The 18463-nt window shown below is 41.9% G+C and overlaps 1 protein-coding gene across 2 annotated transcripts in view; it reads left to right on the top strand.

Annotated features, from left to right (window-relative positions):
• Nucleotides 1-18463, top strand: part of PLCD1 (phospholipase C delta 1) — a 187466-nt gene that overhangs the window by 18299 nt on the left and 150704 nt on the right. The window contains exon 1 of one of the 2 annotated variants that reach the window (XM_030197919.1): nt 7575-7823. The exons of the other annotated variant lie outside the window; for it this stretch is intronic. Coding sequence (XP_030053779.1) covers nt 7790-7823 — 34 coding nt within the window. The 5' untranslated portion in view covers nt 7575-7789. Of the gene's footprint in view, nt 1-7574; nt 7824-18463 lie in introns of those variants that run through there. 2 annotated transcript variants of the gene reach the window in all.

The following is an 18463-nucleotide window of genomic DNA, read 5'->3' as shown; positions in this document are numbered from 1 at the left end:
TATGATATAAGTGAAGGAAATACAATTTGTTACAACTTGGTTATGGATTACATTGTGTAGAGTTAAGCGAGACAATCGAAGTAACGTTATGGAATATAACAATGGAACACAGACATTGAAACTTTGGAAGGGGACAGTGGGAGGCTTAAAGGGCAATATTAAGGCATGAAGACATATGGTATACATATTTCTCTGATTGGAGGTATGAATGATGTGAATATATATATATGGAATGACCTCCCAGTGGAAGTGGTGGAGACAACGACGGTATCTGAATTTAAAAAAAAAGCACGGGACATGCATGTGGGATCTCTTATGGGGAGGAGATAGTGGATGGTATGGATGTTCAGACTGGATGGGCTATTTGGCCTTTATCTGCCGTCATGTTTCTAGTATCTATACAAACTGTCAGGATGTGTTTCATCGGTGACTGGTAAATTCAGGCAACAGAAAGGTCACTGTTTATGACTAATTTCTAAGACTGGTGCACTGTGTCTTAGTGGCAAGTGAATGGAGTAATGTAAGCCCCCTAGTCCCATAAGCTGACTCCTACATGTACCTGAATAGGATTTAAGTGCGTCACCCGTGGCCTGCAATTTTACCTCGGACAAAGTGCTTATGTAACAACAAAGGGAAAAGCTTCATTAACAAACTAACCTGGTCTCAAGTTCCAAAAAACTTGAGAGGGAAAAATAAGTGAAAATCTAGAGAAAAGATGTCAAATTCCAAAGGAAAATTTTGTAAGTAATTAATTATATACAGGATAATGAAAAGATGACCAACTGAAAGTTTAACAGAGTATGTTTATTCCACAAGATGTGGTTTACTTAAGGACTAGTTGAACTATAAAAGTTTTATACAACCTTGTGGTTAACAGTGGTGCAAGAAAGAAAGCTATACACCTCAATGTATAAAAGCAAAGGAAAGTTACAAATCAAATGTTTCTTCTCTCCCACTTAACAATAAACTATGTGGAAACTCCTCTTATAGCTCAGAATACTTGGGTGTATACAAAAATCAGAAACTCCTTTTTCTTACCATATCAGTTAAGAGGTTCTGCAGAAAATGTGGTATCCTACTCCAGGGGCGTAGCCAGACTTCGGTGGGGGGGGGGGGGTCCAGAGCCCGAGGTGATGGGGCACATTTTAGCCCCCCCCCGGCGCCGCCGACCCCCCCGCCATTGCCAACCCGCCGCCACTTTTCACAACCTCCCGCCCTCTCGACCCCCCCCGCGAACCCTCCCCCACCGTCGCCTACCTTCGGTTTTGCTGGCAGGGGACCCCAATCCCCGCCAGCCGACGTCCTCTTCGTCCTGCAGTCAAAAAAGTCTTTGTTCTGTTGCATGCTGACGTCCTGCCAGCAAAACCGAAGGTAGGCGACGGTGGGGGAGGGTTCGTGGGGGGGTCAAGAGGGCCGTCGGGAGGGGGTTCAGGAGGAAATCTATGGGGGCCCAGGCCCCCTCAAGCCCCACGTAGCTACGCCACTGTCCTACTCTAGTACCAGTACACTTTCAGGATCATGAATCAACCAGTGAAGTATGGCTTTATCCCCTGCTAATACCTTCTGTATGTTAGTGTCTCTTTAGCTCAATGAAAATGGATAGAAAATTTAGTCTAGTTCTTGGATGTCATAGGGGAAGCTGTTGCAGTATCCACTACACTTTAAGTCCCCAGTGACAATGAAGCCACCGAAGAAGAAACAAAAACCTCCCCCACCTCAGAATTCTCAGAAATTCAGACACACTCTGAATTACCCCTGAAGCTGAGACATATCTCAACCCTTTCACAGTTCAGATTTATTTCTGTATGACATTTGGATTAACTTCAATAAGTCTTCCCTATAGAATAACACAATTAAAATACATGCTCCTCAAGCTGTACACACTTTGCAGGGTGCTCACAGAACTTGTATGTATTTTAATTCTCACCCCTTTCCTTTAAGTTCTCGCAGCTTTTCAGTTAGCTGAAAAATCACTACTAGGTAATTTTGATAATTATCAGAAAAAAATTTTACTTTACACTTTACTTTAGAGCAGAACTTCCTCTCACCAAAGGGTCACAAAAAGGTTAAAGTCTATCCAAAACACAGTCACACTTTAGCTCTCACTTTCACTCACCAAACTTCTTCTTATATTATTTATTTCTTCAACTCACAGTTTAACCTCCCAGACTCTCAGACATCCACCACCCTGTCTGTTCAGAGTCCAACCGAACCGCTTTCTTCTTTTTTCTGAGGCTGGAGATAATTTCCCAGAAACAGGTTCCTGTAGCAGTGGCGTACCAAGGAGGGGGGGGGGCGTCCACCCTGGGTGCACGCTGCTGGGGGGGTGCCGCGTGCCTGTCACCTCCACTGGTTCCCTGCTCTCTCTGCCCCGGAACAGGTTACTTCCTGTTCCGGGGCAGAGGGAGCAGAGAGCCAGCGGAGCCGACAGGCACGCGGCTGCTCCCAGCAGCCAAGAAGGCACCCGGGGGGGGGGGGTGTTTGATGCGCCAAGAGGGTGTCGTGCTGCACCCTGGGGGATGGACGCCGCTGCACCTGGGGGGGGGTGCGCAGTGGCGATCCGCCCCAGGTGGCAGCCGACCTAGGATCGCCACTGTCCTGTAGTGAGCTGTGCAGCCAATCAGATTCAAGATGTGCAATTTCTGTAGAACAGGGCTTGGCAAAGTAAGCTCTGCACAGCTCAAAAACAGTTAAAACAGTCAGAATTATCCTAAAGAAATCTCTCATTTTCACTTTAACATCATACAACATCTTATAGCAATGCTTTGAGGAGAATTATGTGAAAATCTGCACTTTTAAATCTATCTTAAACTCCCCAAAAGAAACACAATTTAAAGCATTTTATATATCAAACTTCCTCAAAGGTCACAGCACCACTTTAGGACCTCTGGGCACCTGATTTCTATAACTTAATCATACAAAACCATCAACACATTTTTTAACAATTTATCCTTTATACTGGTCTTAGTGCCATTGTGGACTGTTTCTGGGCTGCCCAGAGCCTCCCCTGCCTGAAGCGAGCTTCCCCCTTCAGATAGAGAAAATAGTGTTTAACCCCAGGTTACAGTAAAGAAAACAGATTAAAGTTAAATCCTGATAAAACAGAATTGTGGGTGATTAAGAAGGGCTCAGCAGTTCCCAAACAGGACCAAGGGTGGGAGAAACACGACTTCCCCTGTGAATAAAGTAGGTAGCCTGGGAATGGTGATTGATTAGTTAACTCTGGAACACAAAGTGGGGACAGTGATTTAAAAAGTCTTCATAAATCTTAACTTGATTAGGAAAATTTGATGGGTTACTGCACCAAAATGATCTAAGGCAAATTGCTCCCACATTTACCGTAGATTGATGTAATGCTGTCTATCAGACATTACTGGAAAAGGCTGTTAGGCTGAGAGAACTGTTCCAAAGTATAGCACTCAAGCTGAAACAGAAAGCAAGAGGTAGGACAGGGTTATTCTGTCCACATTAAAATTGTAATACTGGTATTTAGAGGGCTGAGTGGGAGAGTGCTGAGATATCTAGCAGAGCCTATCCATCAATGAGGGGCATAATCGAAAGGGACGCCCAAGTTTTCCTGGGGACGTCCTTGCAGGACAGCCCCATGAAGGGGCGGGGAAACCTGTATTATCGAAACAAGATGGGCATCCATCTTTCGTTTCGATAATACGGCTGGGGACATCCAAATCTTGAAATTTAGGTTGTCCTTAGAGATGGTCATCCCTAGACTTGGTCATTTCTGATTTTCGGCAATAATGGAAACCAAGGACGCTCATCTCAGAAATGATCAAATGCAAGCCCTTTGGTCATGGGAGGAGCCAGCATTCATAGTGCACTGGTCCCCCTGACATGCCAGGACATCAACCGGGCACCCTAGGGGGCACTGCAGTGGACTTCAGAAATTGCTCCCAGGTGCATAGCTCCATTACCTTGTATGCTGAGCCCCCCAAACCCCACTACCCACAACTGTACACCAGTACCATAGCCCTTAGGGGTGAAGGGGGGCACCAAATGTGGGTACAGTGGGTTTCTGATGGGTTTTGAAGGGCTCACATTTACCACCATAAGTGTAACAGGTAGGGGGTGGGCCTGGGTCTGCCTGCCTGAAGTTCACTGCACCCACTAAAACTGCTCCAGGGACCTGCATACTGCTGCGAGGGACCTGAGTATGACATTTGAGGCTAGCATAGAGACAGGCACAAAATATATTTTTTTTATTAACATTTCTTTATTAATTTCAAATTAAACAAAGATAAACCTCTTTGAATAGATACATCCAATTCAAACAACAGAATTAAAAGGAAATAATCAATACATCAATCTTATATTGAAAATGGATTTTATAGTCCACTAGAATGGTATAAGGAAATCAAGGTGGATTGAAAAACCAAAGGAAGTTGGCATAGCCAAAGTAATTAAAGGAAAACAAGCATTAGTTTCTAAATTTTAAATTTTTTCAGGACTCAAGGTTTGGAGTGGAACCTGGTTCCTCTTCGTATCAAGGAAGGACCGCAATTGGTCAGGTTCAAAGAATATATATTTTTTCTCCTTGAATATCAGCATACATTTGCATGGGAATCGTAGCTGGAAGACCGCCCTATATTGAGGGACTCTTGTCTCATGTCCAAAATTTTTTTTCTTCTCTGTTGTGTGCACACAAAATATTTTTAAAGTTGTTTTTTTAGGGTAGGAGGGGATTAGTGACCACTGGGGGAGTAAAGGGAAGTCATCCTCGATTCCCTCCGGTGGTCATCTGGTCAGTTTGGGCCCTTTTTGAGGCTTGGTTGTAAGAAAAAAGGGACCAAGTAAAGTCAGCCAAGTGCTCGTCAGGGACGCCCTTCTTTTTTCCATTAAGGGTCGAGGATGCCCATGTGTTAGGCACGCCCAAGTCCCGCCTTTGCTACGCCTCCGACACGCCCCAGGGAACTTTGTTCGTCCCTGTGACGGAAAGCAGTTGGGTACTCCCAAAATCGGCTTTCGATTATGCTGATTTGGGCGACCCTGGGAGAAAGACGCCCATCTCCCGATTTGTGTCGAAAGATGGGCGCCCTTCTCTTTCAAAAATAAGCCTGAATATCACACACTAAGAACATTACAAAAATGCAACTGATGGGAAAAAAATGACCCTTCAACCTTGCTTACAAAAGCAAACCAATAATAGGGCAAATATATTAATCCACTTTCAATTTTAAATGCAAACCATTCTATTTGACAATTCAACAAATGTCCATTAAACAAATATTAATATTAAAATAACAAATGAAGGAAAAGGACCTCAGACATCCAAAATGACACTATTTTGCAGTATTCTTGTAGGGTTACATTTTTTTTAAAATCATTCATAGGTCCAGGAAAACCTCCACAGAAAGTTTATGGTTCAGTCACTATTTATGTACAAGCATTATATTCCAGCAATATTTTTGTGCAAGGATTATGCTTTAAAATGTTCAATAATTTGTAACAAATTTGATTGCATAAAAGGGAGCACTTAACTGAACCTAGGATGGAGTTGGATTTGTATAAAGATGATTTTTGTATGTGACAACGGCAAAGCTAGCACTCGGGGCCCCACAGAGAAGCAGCTAATCCCTGAACTACAGTTCCCAGAAGCCCTTAAAAGCAGGAGAGAGGAGGGTAGCCCCAAAAGGGTGGAACGGATTTCCAACCCCAGCAGGGGGAGCCAGTTACTCCCTTCCCCACTAGAGGGAGAAGGGGAGGTGAAGCTCAGTCTCTTAGCTGCATTGCAGGTATATAATTCCCTCCAGCTGTGAGAGGGGGAGAGATTGCTGGATGGCTCCCAGCCACCGGGAGGGAGAAGAAACTGATTGAGAGAGAAGCTGCCATGGAGTAGATGGAGGACAGAAAGGGCCTGCCACTGGACCTTCCCTGGGTGGGGGGGAGGGGGAAGAGTAAGCTGCCATGGAGTGTGAGAATGTAAATGTAGCCCTGTCAAGCACATGAAGGCAGTGTGAGAGGCCACAGGGGTGTGGTGCTGTGAGGTAGGAGGAAAGCTGCCAGCCCTGTTTGGTACAGGGTCCTCCTGGGTGCTATGAAGAGGACAGGGGCATTAAGTAGTGGTTTCCTTTGAAGAGACTGTTTGTGAAAGGGTTGAATTATTGGGATGTATAGAACAGCAGGCTGAACTTTGACTGAGCCCTTCTGAGGGAGAGGGGAAGGTAGTGCAAAGGAAGTGGGCCTGAACCGTTAAGGAACTGAATGTTGGCTGGAGTTTGGAACCGGACCTGAACCCTGTGTGTGAACTGCATTTCAATTTTGAGAGTGGAACTGAATTGAGAATAAAGCATTTTGGTCTTAAGTCCGTATGGCAGTCTGGTTCTTTGCTGGAAACCTGTGAACCTAACAGGGCTGCTGGCCCCAACCCAGAGTGGAGGAAGCGGACCCCTTTACATGTACTATAATGATAAGGGCAAGACATGCATAACCCTGGGTTAACTTTTGTAAGAGACCTTTTACATGTGTAAAAAAGCCCTTACACACACATTTAATGTGTGGAATCAGGCTCCCAAAGACTGTGTTAAAGGATTTTTATAGAAGTTTGTCTATTCTAGTGTGGAGTGGTGGCATAGTGGTTAGAGCAACTGTCTTGATATCCAGAGGTGGCTGGTTTTGAATCCCACTGCTGCTTCTTGTGATCTTGGGTAAATCATTTAACCTTCCATTGCCTCAGGTACAAACGTAGGAGTATGTTTACTAAGTCACATTAGCATTTTTAACGTGCCTTTAAAGTTAAGGTGCTTTAAACGCTAACACGCCAATACATTCCTATAGGCGCATTAATGTTTAACACACATTAAAAACGCTAACACATCTGTAGTATGCCTTTGTGGAGGAGTAACCTAGTGGTTAATGCAGTGAACTTTGATCCTGGGGATCTGAGTTCAATTCCCACTGCAACTCCTTGTGACTCTGGGCAAGTCACTTAACCCTCCATTGCCCCTGGTACAAAATAAGTACCTGAATATATGTAAACCACTTTGAATGTAGTTGCAAAAACCTCAGAAAGGCAGTATATCAAGTCCCATTTCCCTTTGTAAACACAGGCGTTAGATTGTGAGCCCATCAGGGACAGAGAAATACCCAAATGCAACTCACCTTGAGCTACTACTGAAAAGATGTGAGCAAAATTCAAATAAAAAAAAAAAATTCTGCACATTAAGCCACGTTACTGAACTTTTCTGACAAGGGGTCTGGCATGGGAGGGGAGTGGGTGTGGAAGGGCTAATGCACAGTTAACCTGGGAGCACTTAACACCTCTTAAATAGCAGGGTGTAAATGATCTTGCATAGAATATTATATATACCCATCAAGGACACTGAGGAATGTCAATCAAATATTATGTAAACATTGTTTCAGCTGACACATCCAGCAGTAACAGGCTGTTTAGTATTTCAAAGCAGCTTTGCCCCGGCTATATTTTTTTGAACAGTCTTTCAAAATCCTCAGGACTTTACTCTAGCTGGGTATGTTTTGTAAGCCAGGAGCAAAGTTCGCCTTTTTTATTTTAAATATCTGTGCCGTGTGAGCATGACTATATAAAATTACATGTTGTAAGTAGCAACAAGTGTGCTTGTTATGCTACAAAACCAGTCATAAAAACTTTAAAATCACATCTTATAAAAAATGAAAACTTTTGGGGAACTGGTTTCTGGTACATGACCGAGCAGTGTCATTTTAAAACAAGCCAGTCAGTGAGGACAATAGGTATGGTGAAGCAGTTCATCCTGCCCGATTGGGAAGTGCACTAGAAAAGGGGTTGCATTAAACAGAAATGCTACAGGAGACAAGCTGCAACATTTGTCATGGTAAGTAAATACAAGGAAAAGCAGACGAATCCCTCTCTCTCCCCCCTCCCCCCAGTGCCTTTCTTCAAAGGTTTGGACTGCTGTGATGTTTGGTGGCATGAAAATTACTTAGGGAATGCAGATACCTTCACTGTGTTTCAGTAAGAGCTTAGCTGGTCTGTGCAATGCTCATGGATAGCCCTCTAGACTCTCTTTCCATTGAAGACTGTGTTGTGATTCCGTTTTATACTACAAATGTAGGGCCCTGTTTACTAAGCCACGTTAGTGGCGCGTTAGCGTTTTTAGCGCGCGCTAACTGTTGTCAAGTTGTCTTGGATGTATTTTTATTTATTACATAAGTAAAGAGGTCTTTGTACATTTTACTAGTTCTGTGCTTCTCCCTACAGAGAGTGTAGGAAGAACTGAATCACGTGCAGTGGTAATATTTTCTAGGAGTGACTGCAGTGGCACATTCCCAGGTTCGGTCAATCATCCATGAGGATATTTTGGAGGGTGGTCTAGACCAGTGGTTCTCAAGCCTGTCCTGGGGAACCACAAGCCAGGTTTTTAGGATATCCCTATGAATATGCACCAGAGAGATTTGCATATAATGGAGGGTGACAGGCATGCAAATCTGTCTCATGCATATTCATTATGGACATTCTGAAAAACTGACTGGCTGGTGGTCCCCCAGGATAGGTTTGAGAACCATTGGTCTAGAGCGGTGTTTTCCAAGTAATGGAGTACCACTTGCCAGTCAGCTTTTCAGGATATCCACAATGAATATGCATGAACTTGATTTGCATACACTGCCTCCATTAAATGCAAATCTCTTTCTTTCATATTCATGCTGGATATCCTGAAAACCTGACTTGCAAGGGGTACTCCAGGACCGGACTTTGGAAACACTGGTCTAGAGCAGGAGTGGGCAACCTTGGTCCTTGAGGGCCATAACCCTGTCGGGTTTTCACGATTTTCCCAATGAATATGCATGAAACTATTTGTGTACAATGTAGACCATGCATGCAAATTGAATATACATGAGATCTACTTGCATGCATGGCCTACATTGTATGCAAATAGAGTTCATGCATATTCATTGGGGAAATCCTGAAAACCCAATTGGATTGTGGCCCTTGATGACCGAGGTTGCTCTACCCCTGGTGATAGAGGTTGGGAATTAGAGCAGAAGAATGTTATCTCCTGTCTCTGAAGATTTCTGAGATCTGAACAAGAGCAATGCAGTCTCCTTGATCGTCTCTCTCCCTCTGAACTGCTGGTAGGATTTTTAAACTGCTTGTTTTTGAACTGCCTGTTTGGAAGTGCTTGTTTTCTTTGAACTGCTTGTTTTTTTGGAATGGTTTTGTTTTTGGACTTGCTTATTTTGAATTGCATCATTGTGACTGCTGAGATTCATGAGCAGTTTGTTTTTGAACTGCTTATTTTGAATTGCATCATTGTGGCTGCTGAGATTCATGCCCTGTTTATGTTGAACTGCAGTATTGAAGCTGATGGGGGATTTCTGAGCTGGGTGTTTATGAACTGCATTTTTGAAGCTGTTGAGATTCCTGAACTGTTTTGCTTTTGGAAATGCATTATTAAAAACTACTGGGGTTTTCTTTTGAACTGTTTGTTTTTGGAACTACATTCTTGAAACTGCTGGAGTTATTCTCCTGACTGTATATTTCGGAGCTGTGCTGAAATAGTGCTGCTGATATACCCCAGGTCAGAGGGCACATCTGGGGATTACAGGGTGTTGTATCCTGGTGGATTATCATATATAAAACTTGTGCCAGAGGCCAGAGTTTCCCTTAAAGGAGCAGAGGGATCCTTCACAATACGAACCTTTTCCAGAGATGGGAAGGTGGTAGAACTAGAGGACATGAATTGAGGTTGCAGGGGGGCAGACTCAGGAGTAATGTCAGGAAGTATTTTTTCATGGAGATGGTGGTGGATACATGGAATGCCCTCCTGTGGGAGGTGGTGGAGATGAAAATGGTAATGGAATTCAAACATGCGTGGGATAAACACAAAGGAATCCTGTTTAGAAGGAATGGATCTATGGAATCTTAGCGGACATTGGGTGGTGACACCGGTATTTGGAGAATAAAACTGGTGCAGGGCGGACTTCTACGGTTTGTGCCCTGAGAAAGGCAGGGACAAATCAAACTCTGATATACATATAAAGTATTACATACCATGTAAAATGAGTTTATCTTGTTGGGCAGACATTTAATTGCATGAAATGGAGGAGTAGTTCTTTGAATAGGTTGGAACTACATTCACATAGAACTACATTCACATATTTCAAATTTTGAACTCGCCTGCCTCTTAGTCAGTGTTTGAATCTGGGTTTGGGATAATTATTTAAAACAACTTCAATAGGTCTCCTAACATCACTAACTAGAATTTTATTAACATTGTAAGGAACAGTTAAAGATCTAATGGGAAATGGTAGATTGGCATGAAGGGTGTTCTCAAAAGCCAATAGTTACACAGCAGTGACTCTAGGGTGCCCTATTGCTCTCCTGGGATGTCTGGGGGACCAGTCTACTAAAATGACTGGCTCCTCCTACATCCAAATGGCTTGATTTTATATGTTTTTCACTTGTACATTTTTTTTAAAAAATGGCCTGTGCCATCTATGTATTGTATCCTCTTGAATTAATGTAATCCACATTGTGCCTGCTGTTATGGGAAAATGTGGGGTAAAAATGCACCAAAATAAATAAATAAATTAAAAAGATAAACGCACAGAGCACAAAAATTTGTTACAAATAGTATTTTCGAAAAAAAAAAAAAAAAGATAGACGTTTTACGTTTTCAAAAATTGTCATGTTTTCTATTTGGATTTGGAACGTTTAGCTCAAAACATCCAAAGTCCGACCTGGATATCATATCAAAAATGCCCCTCCATGTGTCTTACATACCTTTATGGTATGGTTTTGTACCTCACTCAAGGTAAAACTAAAACAATTAGGGGGTCTTCTTCAAAGGCGCCTAGAGTTTTTAGTGTGTGCTAAATGCTAGAAACACCCATATATTCTTAGCACGTGCTTATTTTTAGTGTGCGCTAAAAATGCTGGCACTCCTTAGTACAAAGACCCCTTAAAGAGGTATGCATCAATAGTTATCTCAAAAGACAATATATTTGTGCAGTCAGAAAGAATAAGTGAAAATGAAAGAAAAATTCACCAGAGCCTCCAGACACAGGGGAGAGATCTGTTCCTAGCTGGAAAGCTGGCTATAAACTGAGGCTTGGTCACATGATTTACTTACAGCCATATTGAACTTTATTGAGACTGATAGCAGACATTTGAAAACATCCATAACTCCCTCAAAACTTATCATTTGGAAAAAAGAAAGGCATATTCTTGAAGGGCACAACTTTCATAACTTGCACGTGCCAAAAAGTATAGCAATTAAAACCACTGAAAAATTGCAATTAATTGCCAAAAACAAAATGGCTGCCATTACAAACAAAGGCAGTCTTTTACAAAACCACGTTAGCATTTTTAGCTTGTGGTAAAATCAGCTGGTGGTAAACGTTATATTCCTATGGGCGTCTCAGTGTTTACTGCCAGCTGACAATAACGTGGCTTTGTAAAATCCCCCAAAGGGTAATAAAACCCTCAAAAATGCTCATTTGGGGAAACGAAAGGCATATTCTTGAAGGGTACAACTTCTTTGACTTGCATATTCCAAAAAGTGCAATCAAATCTGTCAAACAAATTGCAAAAAAAAAAAAAAAAAAAAAAAGCAAAAACAAGATGGCTGTCATCACAAAAAAAAAGACAATAAAATCCTGAAAAATGCTTGTTTAGAAAAAAGAAGAGCATAATCAGTAAGTGCAAAACATCCCTGACTTACACATAGCAAGAAAATAAATTTTGAAAAATTATAAAAAACACCAAAAGCAAGATGGCTGTAAGACACTCATATCTCTTGAAAAAACACTCATTTTCAAAAATAAATAATTAACTGAAAAGAGCATTAAAAGCGTTCATGTGAATAAAAGCAAACTAAGAACTGACCATACAGCAAACAATACTGATCACTAAAAAAATTACTCATAAGAAAACAGAAAGATCCAGTTCCTGATTAAGACCCTTTGGACTCACTGTGTTAAATTTATAGTTCAGCCTTTGTTCCAACCTAAGTAGCAGGGACTCAAGATCACCACCTCTCCAAGCCATTTCAGATTTTGCTAACACCAGAAATTTGTAATCCTCAAAAAGTATCCTTTTTTAATGGAATGCGATACCAAAGGTTTGCCAGTAATCCTCCTATTGATCTACTACTACTACTACTTAACATTTCTATAGCGCTGCTAGGGTTACGCAGCGCTGTACAATTTAACATAAAAGGACAGGCCCTGCTCAAAGAGCTTACAATCTAAAGGACAAGTGAGTAGACGATACGATGGGGGTAGTCAATTTGGGGCAGTCCAGATATCCTGAAGGTAAGAGTTAGGTGCCGAAGGCAGCATTGAAGAGGTGGGTTTTCAGCAGAGACTTGAAGATGGGCAGGGAGGGGGCTTGACGTAGGGGCTCAGGAAGGTTGTTCCAGGCATAGGGTGAGGCGAGGCAGAATGGGCGGAGCCTGGAGTTGGCAGTGGTGGAGAAGGGTACTGAGAGGAGGGATTTGTCCTGTGAACGGAGGTTTCGGGTGGGAACATAAGGGGAGATGAGGGATCTCACTCTTATACTCAATGAGTCTCTTGTTAAATTCTCATTTTGTTTTACCAATATATACCAAATTACAGGAGCAAATACCTGCATAAACCACACTTTTACTTTTACAGTTCCTAAATTGTCATAATACATACCTTATTCCATAGTTACTGTCTACTGATTCCTTACATTGTAAGTTTACTCGGCATACAGTACCACTCAGAATGGAGTCACCAACTCCCCTCTACCCTTCATTTCCTAGTGGTTGCTGATCCTACAGTGAAGAGGTTTATTGAGCTCTGATTCCTCTTCCTGGGATGTTGTCCCCTCTTCAACTTCAGAGCAGCATACCGCTTCTTCAGTTCTAGGGAAGGTAGAGTTAGGGTGTTGTTTCTGCAGGCTCTAGTGATCTATGCCTACCTGTCATTTTTTTTGAAGAGTGTCATAGCTCCCTCTGCTGGAGATCTTTGATGCCTCAACATATTTCTCATTGTCACGGCTGTTTCTCAGCCTTTCTACTTCCTGTCTCAGAGGCAGATGCATCAAGCAAACGTTAAAAAATCTAAATCGTTCCTGCCATTTTCCTGCGTAAAGGCAATCGGAAAAGGTTAGTGCATCTCGTTTCAATGAGGTTTGTACACAAATTGCTCATCTGCATTCCGTTTTCGTTAGCTGCTAGCTTCCTCGGTAAAAGCCCTTTGATGCATGCAACGGATCAAAATTTCCTCGTTGGAGGGTCGTTAAATGCTCATTAAGGTTTAGTGCATCTGCCTCTCAGTTCTTCCACTTTTTTCTTAGAGTCAGCCTGGAGGCATCTTCCACACTGAACTGGTCTCTTGTCCTGAATCAGTCTGTCCATCTGGATGAATGCAGAAGTGTTAACTGAGGCAACAGATTTGGCCACATGATGTATCCCAGCTATTCTACTGTGGTTGGAGCTTTGGTACCTGTTGTAAAAAATGAGAGAAAAAAAAGACCGATCATTGTCTCTGCCTTTTCCTCTGCTGTTCTGTAAGAAAACAAAATGTGATTTTGATGAATAATGGCTAAAAGTGACTCGACGCAGTCCTGCATTTTGGCGCCTGATGCACCTGCCTCAGAAGTCAAGCATATATTTTTCAGCCACAAATGATGAACAAGGGACAATGAGAGCAAATGTGTCCACGAAAACAGCATTAAAGGTACTGACAGATTGAGTTTAGGTAAACAGCGTGTCAAAGCTCAATCCGTCAGTACCTTTGATGCTCGTTTACTGGACACATTTGCTCTTATTGTCCTTGTTCATCATTTGTGGCTGAAAAACATATGCTTGATTTCTGAGGCAGGTGCATCAGGCACCGAAATGCAGGACTGCGTTGAGTCACTTTTAGCTATTACTCATCAATAAACCACTTGCTTTGGAATCACATTGGTCTACCCCTGTCTTCTTTTTGTTTCTGTTTTGTGGACTGTTAGAGGTTCACTTCTGCTCTTTTTTTTGATATGTGAAATCTAACCACCTATGTTCCTATTACCTGTGTGTAGTCTTGCTTGTTTGCTTACTTGTTATTGGGGTATGCAGTAATTTATTTTTTCCTTCAGGCTACTTAACGTGCTTATATATCTGGAGTGTGCAGTTTACAATGACCTCAAAGATTTATAAACAGTAACCAAAGCCCCCTGAAAAACACTTCAGAGAACCAAAATTTGACCTAATGAAGTTTGAAGGATGTACCACCTATTAGAAAACTATCTGGGCAAGCTCCCTAATTTAACTTTCTAAAAAAAAAAAAAAATCCAATCCAACCCCTTAATTGGGGAGTCAGCCTATATAGCAAGATTGAACAGTGGGGTGAGGTGGGAGGCATGGATCTAATATCTGAGGACTTCAGTGGCTTCAAAGAGTATTAATCACCTTCCCCTCTTTTTGAAATGTATTAAAAGCAAGGGTATAAAAAAACTTTCAGAAAAAAGCTTTCCTATAATGGAAAAATCCCCTTCTGTAAAATGCTGAATAAATAAAGCAATAACTTAAACAGGAATATAAGAAATAATCTCAGGCAGGCACTTGCTGTAAAAGCCAGAAAATGACCTAGGATAGGACTTCATTCAAACCATACTGTTCTTCCAAAATTCTCCACCCATATATACAGATGCTTCTTTGAGGAATAAGCTTACTTTGCGTTAGAGGGGTAAATCCCTTTGGTTGCTATCCCATATAGGTCTGCAACAGAGTGAACATTGCAGAGGGAGAAAGCAAAATGAGAAATTATCTACAAACACTAGAAGACTAGTCAAATATTTGGTAGTCAACCTTTAATCGTCAATACAACACAAAGAGTGAGCTATACTCAGCAAGGATAAAACACCTAAAAAGAGATAAACGGGAGAAAAGGCCTCAGAAAGCTGTGGTTATCAGCTCAATAGCTTTTTGAAAAATCAGTATCAAAGTCGTTCAAACCACAGTTCTCGGCTTTAATCATCGGTCATAAGTAGAGAGGTGTGGTAGCTGTGTTAGTCCACTCTTAAAGGTTATCAATAGAAATCAAACAAAATAAAACATGGAGAAGAAAATAAGATGATACCTTTTTTATTGGACATAAATTAATACATTTCTTGATTAGCTTTCGAAGGTTGCCCTTCTTCGTCAGATCGGAAATAAGCAAATGTGTTAGTTGATAGTACATATAAGTGAAGCATCAAAGCATTTCAATGACAGTCTAGCAGGGTGGGGGTGAATAGGAGGTATGCATGGGTACATCAAAGCATCATCGGTCATAAACCCCCCCCCCAATCTAGTCTGATGTGCATTAACAGGTTTTTAAAATTTTCTTATAGTTTTTGTGCAAAAAACATTCATAAGGCAAAAGCTCTCCACAGCAGTTCTCAAGTTGTAATGAATCAAACGTAAATTGAACTTAGCTTGGCTTGGTTTTATTTGACCGTCCCTGTGATTTTTCAGCCAGCTATTGAGCTGGTGACCACAGCTTTCTGAGGTCTTTTCCCCCCGTTTATCTCTTTTTAGGTGTTTTAGCCTTGCTGAGTATAGCTTGCTCTTTGTGTTGTATTGATTGTACGTTCTATTGAGCGAGCTTCCCCTTACTTTGTTACTTAGGGAGTCAACCTTTAATGCATAAAAAAGCAGAATAATGGATCTGGGATGCAGAAACCCAGGGGAGCTTTTATGCAATAGGAGAGAAGAGGCTGATGTGCATGGACCAGGAGAGAGCCCTTGGGGTGAGACTGTCTGAAGATCTCAAGGTAGCACAACAATGTAACAAGGCAGTGGCCAAAGCCAGAAGGATGCTAGGCTGCATAGTTAGGGGCATAACAAGCAGAAGGGAGGAGATGATAATGCCCATACACAAGACCTGATAAGGCCTCACTTGGAGTACTATGATCAATTTTGGAAACTGTGTCTTGTTAAGGACATAAAGAGGCAAGAGCTGGTATTAAGGAAAGTGACAAAAATGGTAGAGGTTTCCATCAGGAGACATACATGAAGAGACTGCTCCAATATATGCAGACTCTAAAGGACAGGTATTACAGAACAAACAAGCCTGTTTACATTAGGAGTGGGTTGTTGTTAGAAATGACATGGGATATGTCAATATTTCCAAAACACTCTTCTTTAGGCTGACAATACAATAACACTCAAAATTGTATGTAGCTGTTATACAGCAGCATAGTATGATAAAATAAAGGGGGAAAAAGCCTCAGAACCCAACCTGCCAACTTATTTTGTCTAATAGCAGGGTGGTTCCAATCATAGGCATAAAAAACCCTTTATCCTTTAAATCCTTAAATCTAGCTGTTGTGTCAATATTTGCTGGTTACCCTTTCTTTTGGTGACTAAACACAAATAGAAAAATGTAGCTTTTCAAGATGAATGTGCTTCTTGTGCTGCAAACCACACCAGCTATGGCCAGAGGTTTGCCCATAGCTGTATCAAGGTGTCCTGGTTAAATCTAAAAACATGCAAAGCAACTCTCAAAAACCTGTAAAACCACAAAACCATATGTTCAAATAGTGTTCATAATACCAGCAAAAAAACCAAAATAATCAAAACGATGTAAAAAAACCAAGCTTAACATATAAAGTACTTGCCAGCTATTAATTGCACTCTCATTTTTCAGCATCACCAGGGTGTCCCACATCATGGCTACAGGAAGCTCTTCCTGTTTAAAGACCAAATTTGTTAACATCATTTCCTGTCTCTATACAAAATAATTTCACTCAAAAGAAATTTTTCCATTCAATTCTCTGATTTAAAACCCTTGGTTCTTCTCTTTTCAAATTAAATGTCCATTGTTGTTCTTTGCACAGTTCGAGTGATCTTCTGAAACCCAATGCAACATGGAGTATCACAAGGATCCCCTCTATCCCCTATTCTTGTTAACTTCTACCTAAGAGGCATGGGAGAAATCCTGAACCCTCTCGGAAGTTTTCTTTTATGCGGATGACATTGTCCTATTGTTCCAAGGTCGAGACTTGACTACACTGATGAACACAGTCTTCAAATCTCTTTTCTCTTGGTTCTGCTCACTTAAGCTAAAAATAAACCCAGACAAGACTAACATACTCTGGGTAGGAAATCTATCAACCAAATCACCGTCAACACTCCCCAACTAGCAGGAACCATTATTGCCATCAAGACAAAGATCAAGCTACTTGGAATCTGGATAGACTCTCAATTAACAATGACAACTCAAATTAGCACAGTCATATGGAAATGTTTTTTTCAAACTTAAATTACTTCGACACATCAAACACTTGTTACATACAAACCATTTTCAGACACTGGTCCTTACAACCTTGAATTACTACAACATTGTTTACCTAGGACTATCAGACAAATCACTGACTCCAGATTGTGGAAAATGCTGCTGCATAACTGATAGGAGGAGGGAAATGGCATGACCATGCTACCTCATTCCTCACACAACTACACTGGCTCCCAATTAAAGCCAGAGTAGAATTCAAACTCCTGACATTAATTTACAGAGGAATTTATGGCTCGCTACCAGAATGCTTACAAAAACACATACAATTACACAAAACCAGGGGCGTAGTCAGACACCAAAGTTTGGGTGGGCCTGGGCCCAAGATGGGTGGGCAGAAGAACCCCGCCTCATCCCACAGATGATGTGGTCTCTTCTCTCACCTGCATGCCATATGGTCTCTCAAATATCCTCCCTCTCCTGAATACCTTTTAAATAGTAGATTTTCACCGGCAACGGGCAGCAACTAATACACACTGCTGATGCTGGCTCCATACCCTTCCCTCTGATGCAACTTCCTGTTTCTGCCTAGGCAAGAATACATCAGAGCGAAGGCTATGGGGCCGGTGCGAGCAGTATGCATCAGTCACTGCTCACTGCAGGCGAAGATATGCTATTTACAAGGTATGCAGGAGGGACAGTTGTTCGAGTTTTCGGCTGGTGGGGCTTGGGAATCCCTGCCAGCCACATTATAGCCATGCTGGTACTAGGTGGGCCTGAGGCCAAAGCGGGTGGGCCTGGGCCCACCCAAGCCCACCCTTGGCTACGCCACTGCACAAAACCAAGAGAGCCCTCAGATCCTCATTAGACATTAGGCTTTTACCACCTAACTACCAAACCTGCCGACTGAAAAATAAAAACCTTCAAACACTACTCTGGTGGGGAAAAGGGGCTGAATTATGGAATTATCTGACCCCAGAGATCAGAACTACAATGGACTACCTACGCTTTTGCAAACCTATTCAAATCTTGGCTGTTTCAGAAATGCTATGGAACACAAGCCACCCAAAATTGCTAGATCTTTTATGACCATGCCATACAGTTAGTGCTAACCCGGCTACCTAATCCAGAAAACAGTCAAAAGGAGACTCACTGTCCTGTTTAGAGGCCATAGGCCATTGGTTTTCGCATCCTGTTCAAGCTTCTTCTACTAACCTATAAATGTACTCACTCTGCTGCTCCCCAGTATCTCTCCACACTCGTCCTTCCCTACACCCCTTCCCGTGCA

Source organism: Microcaecilia unicolor, chromosome 1 (assembly GCF_901765095.1).
Source record: "Microcaecilia unicolor chromosome 1, aMicUni1.1, whole genome shotgun sequence".
In the NCBI taxonomy this organism is placed as follows: domain Eukaryota; kingdom Metazoa; phylum Chordata; class Amphibia; order Gymnophiona; family Siphonopidae; genus Microcaecilia; species Microcaecilia unicolor.
Note: the sequence above shows the minus strand (reverse complement) of the source record. Positions and strands in the feature narration are given on the sequence as shown.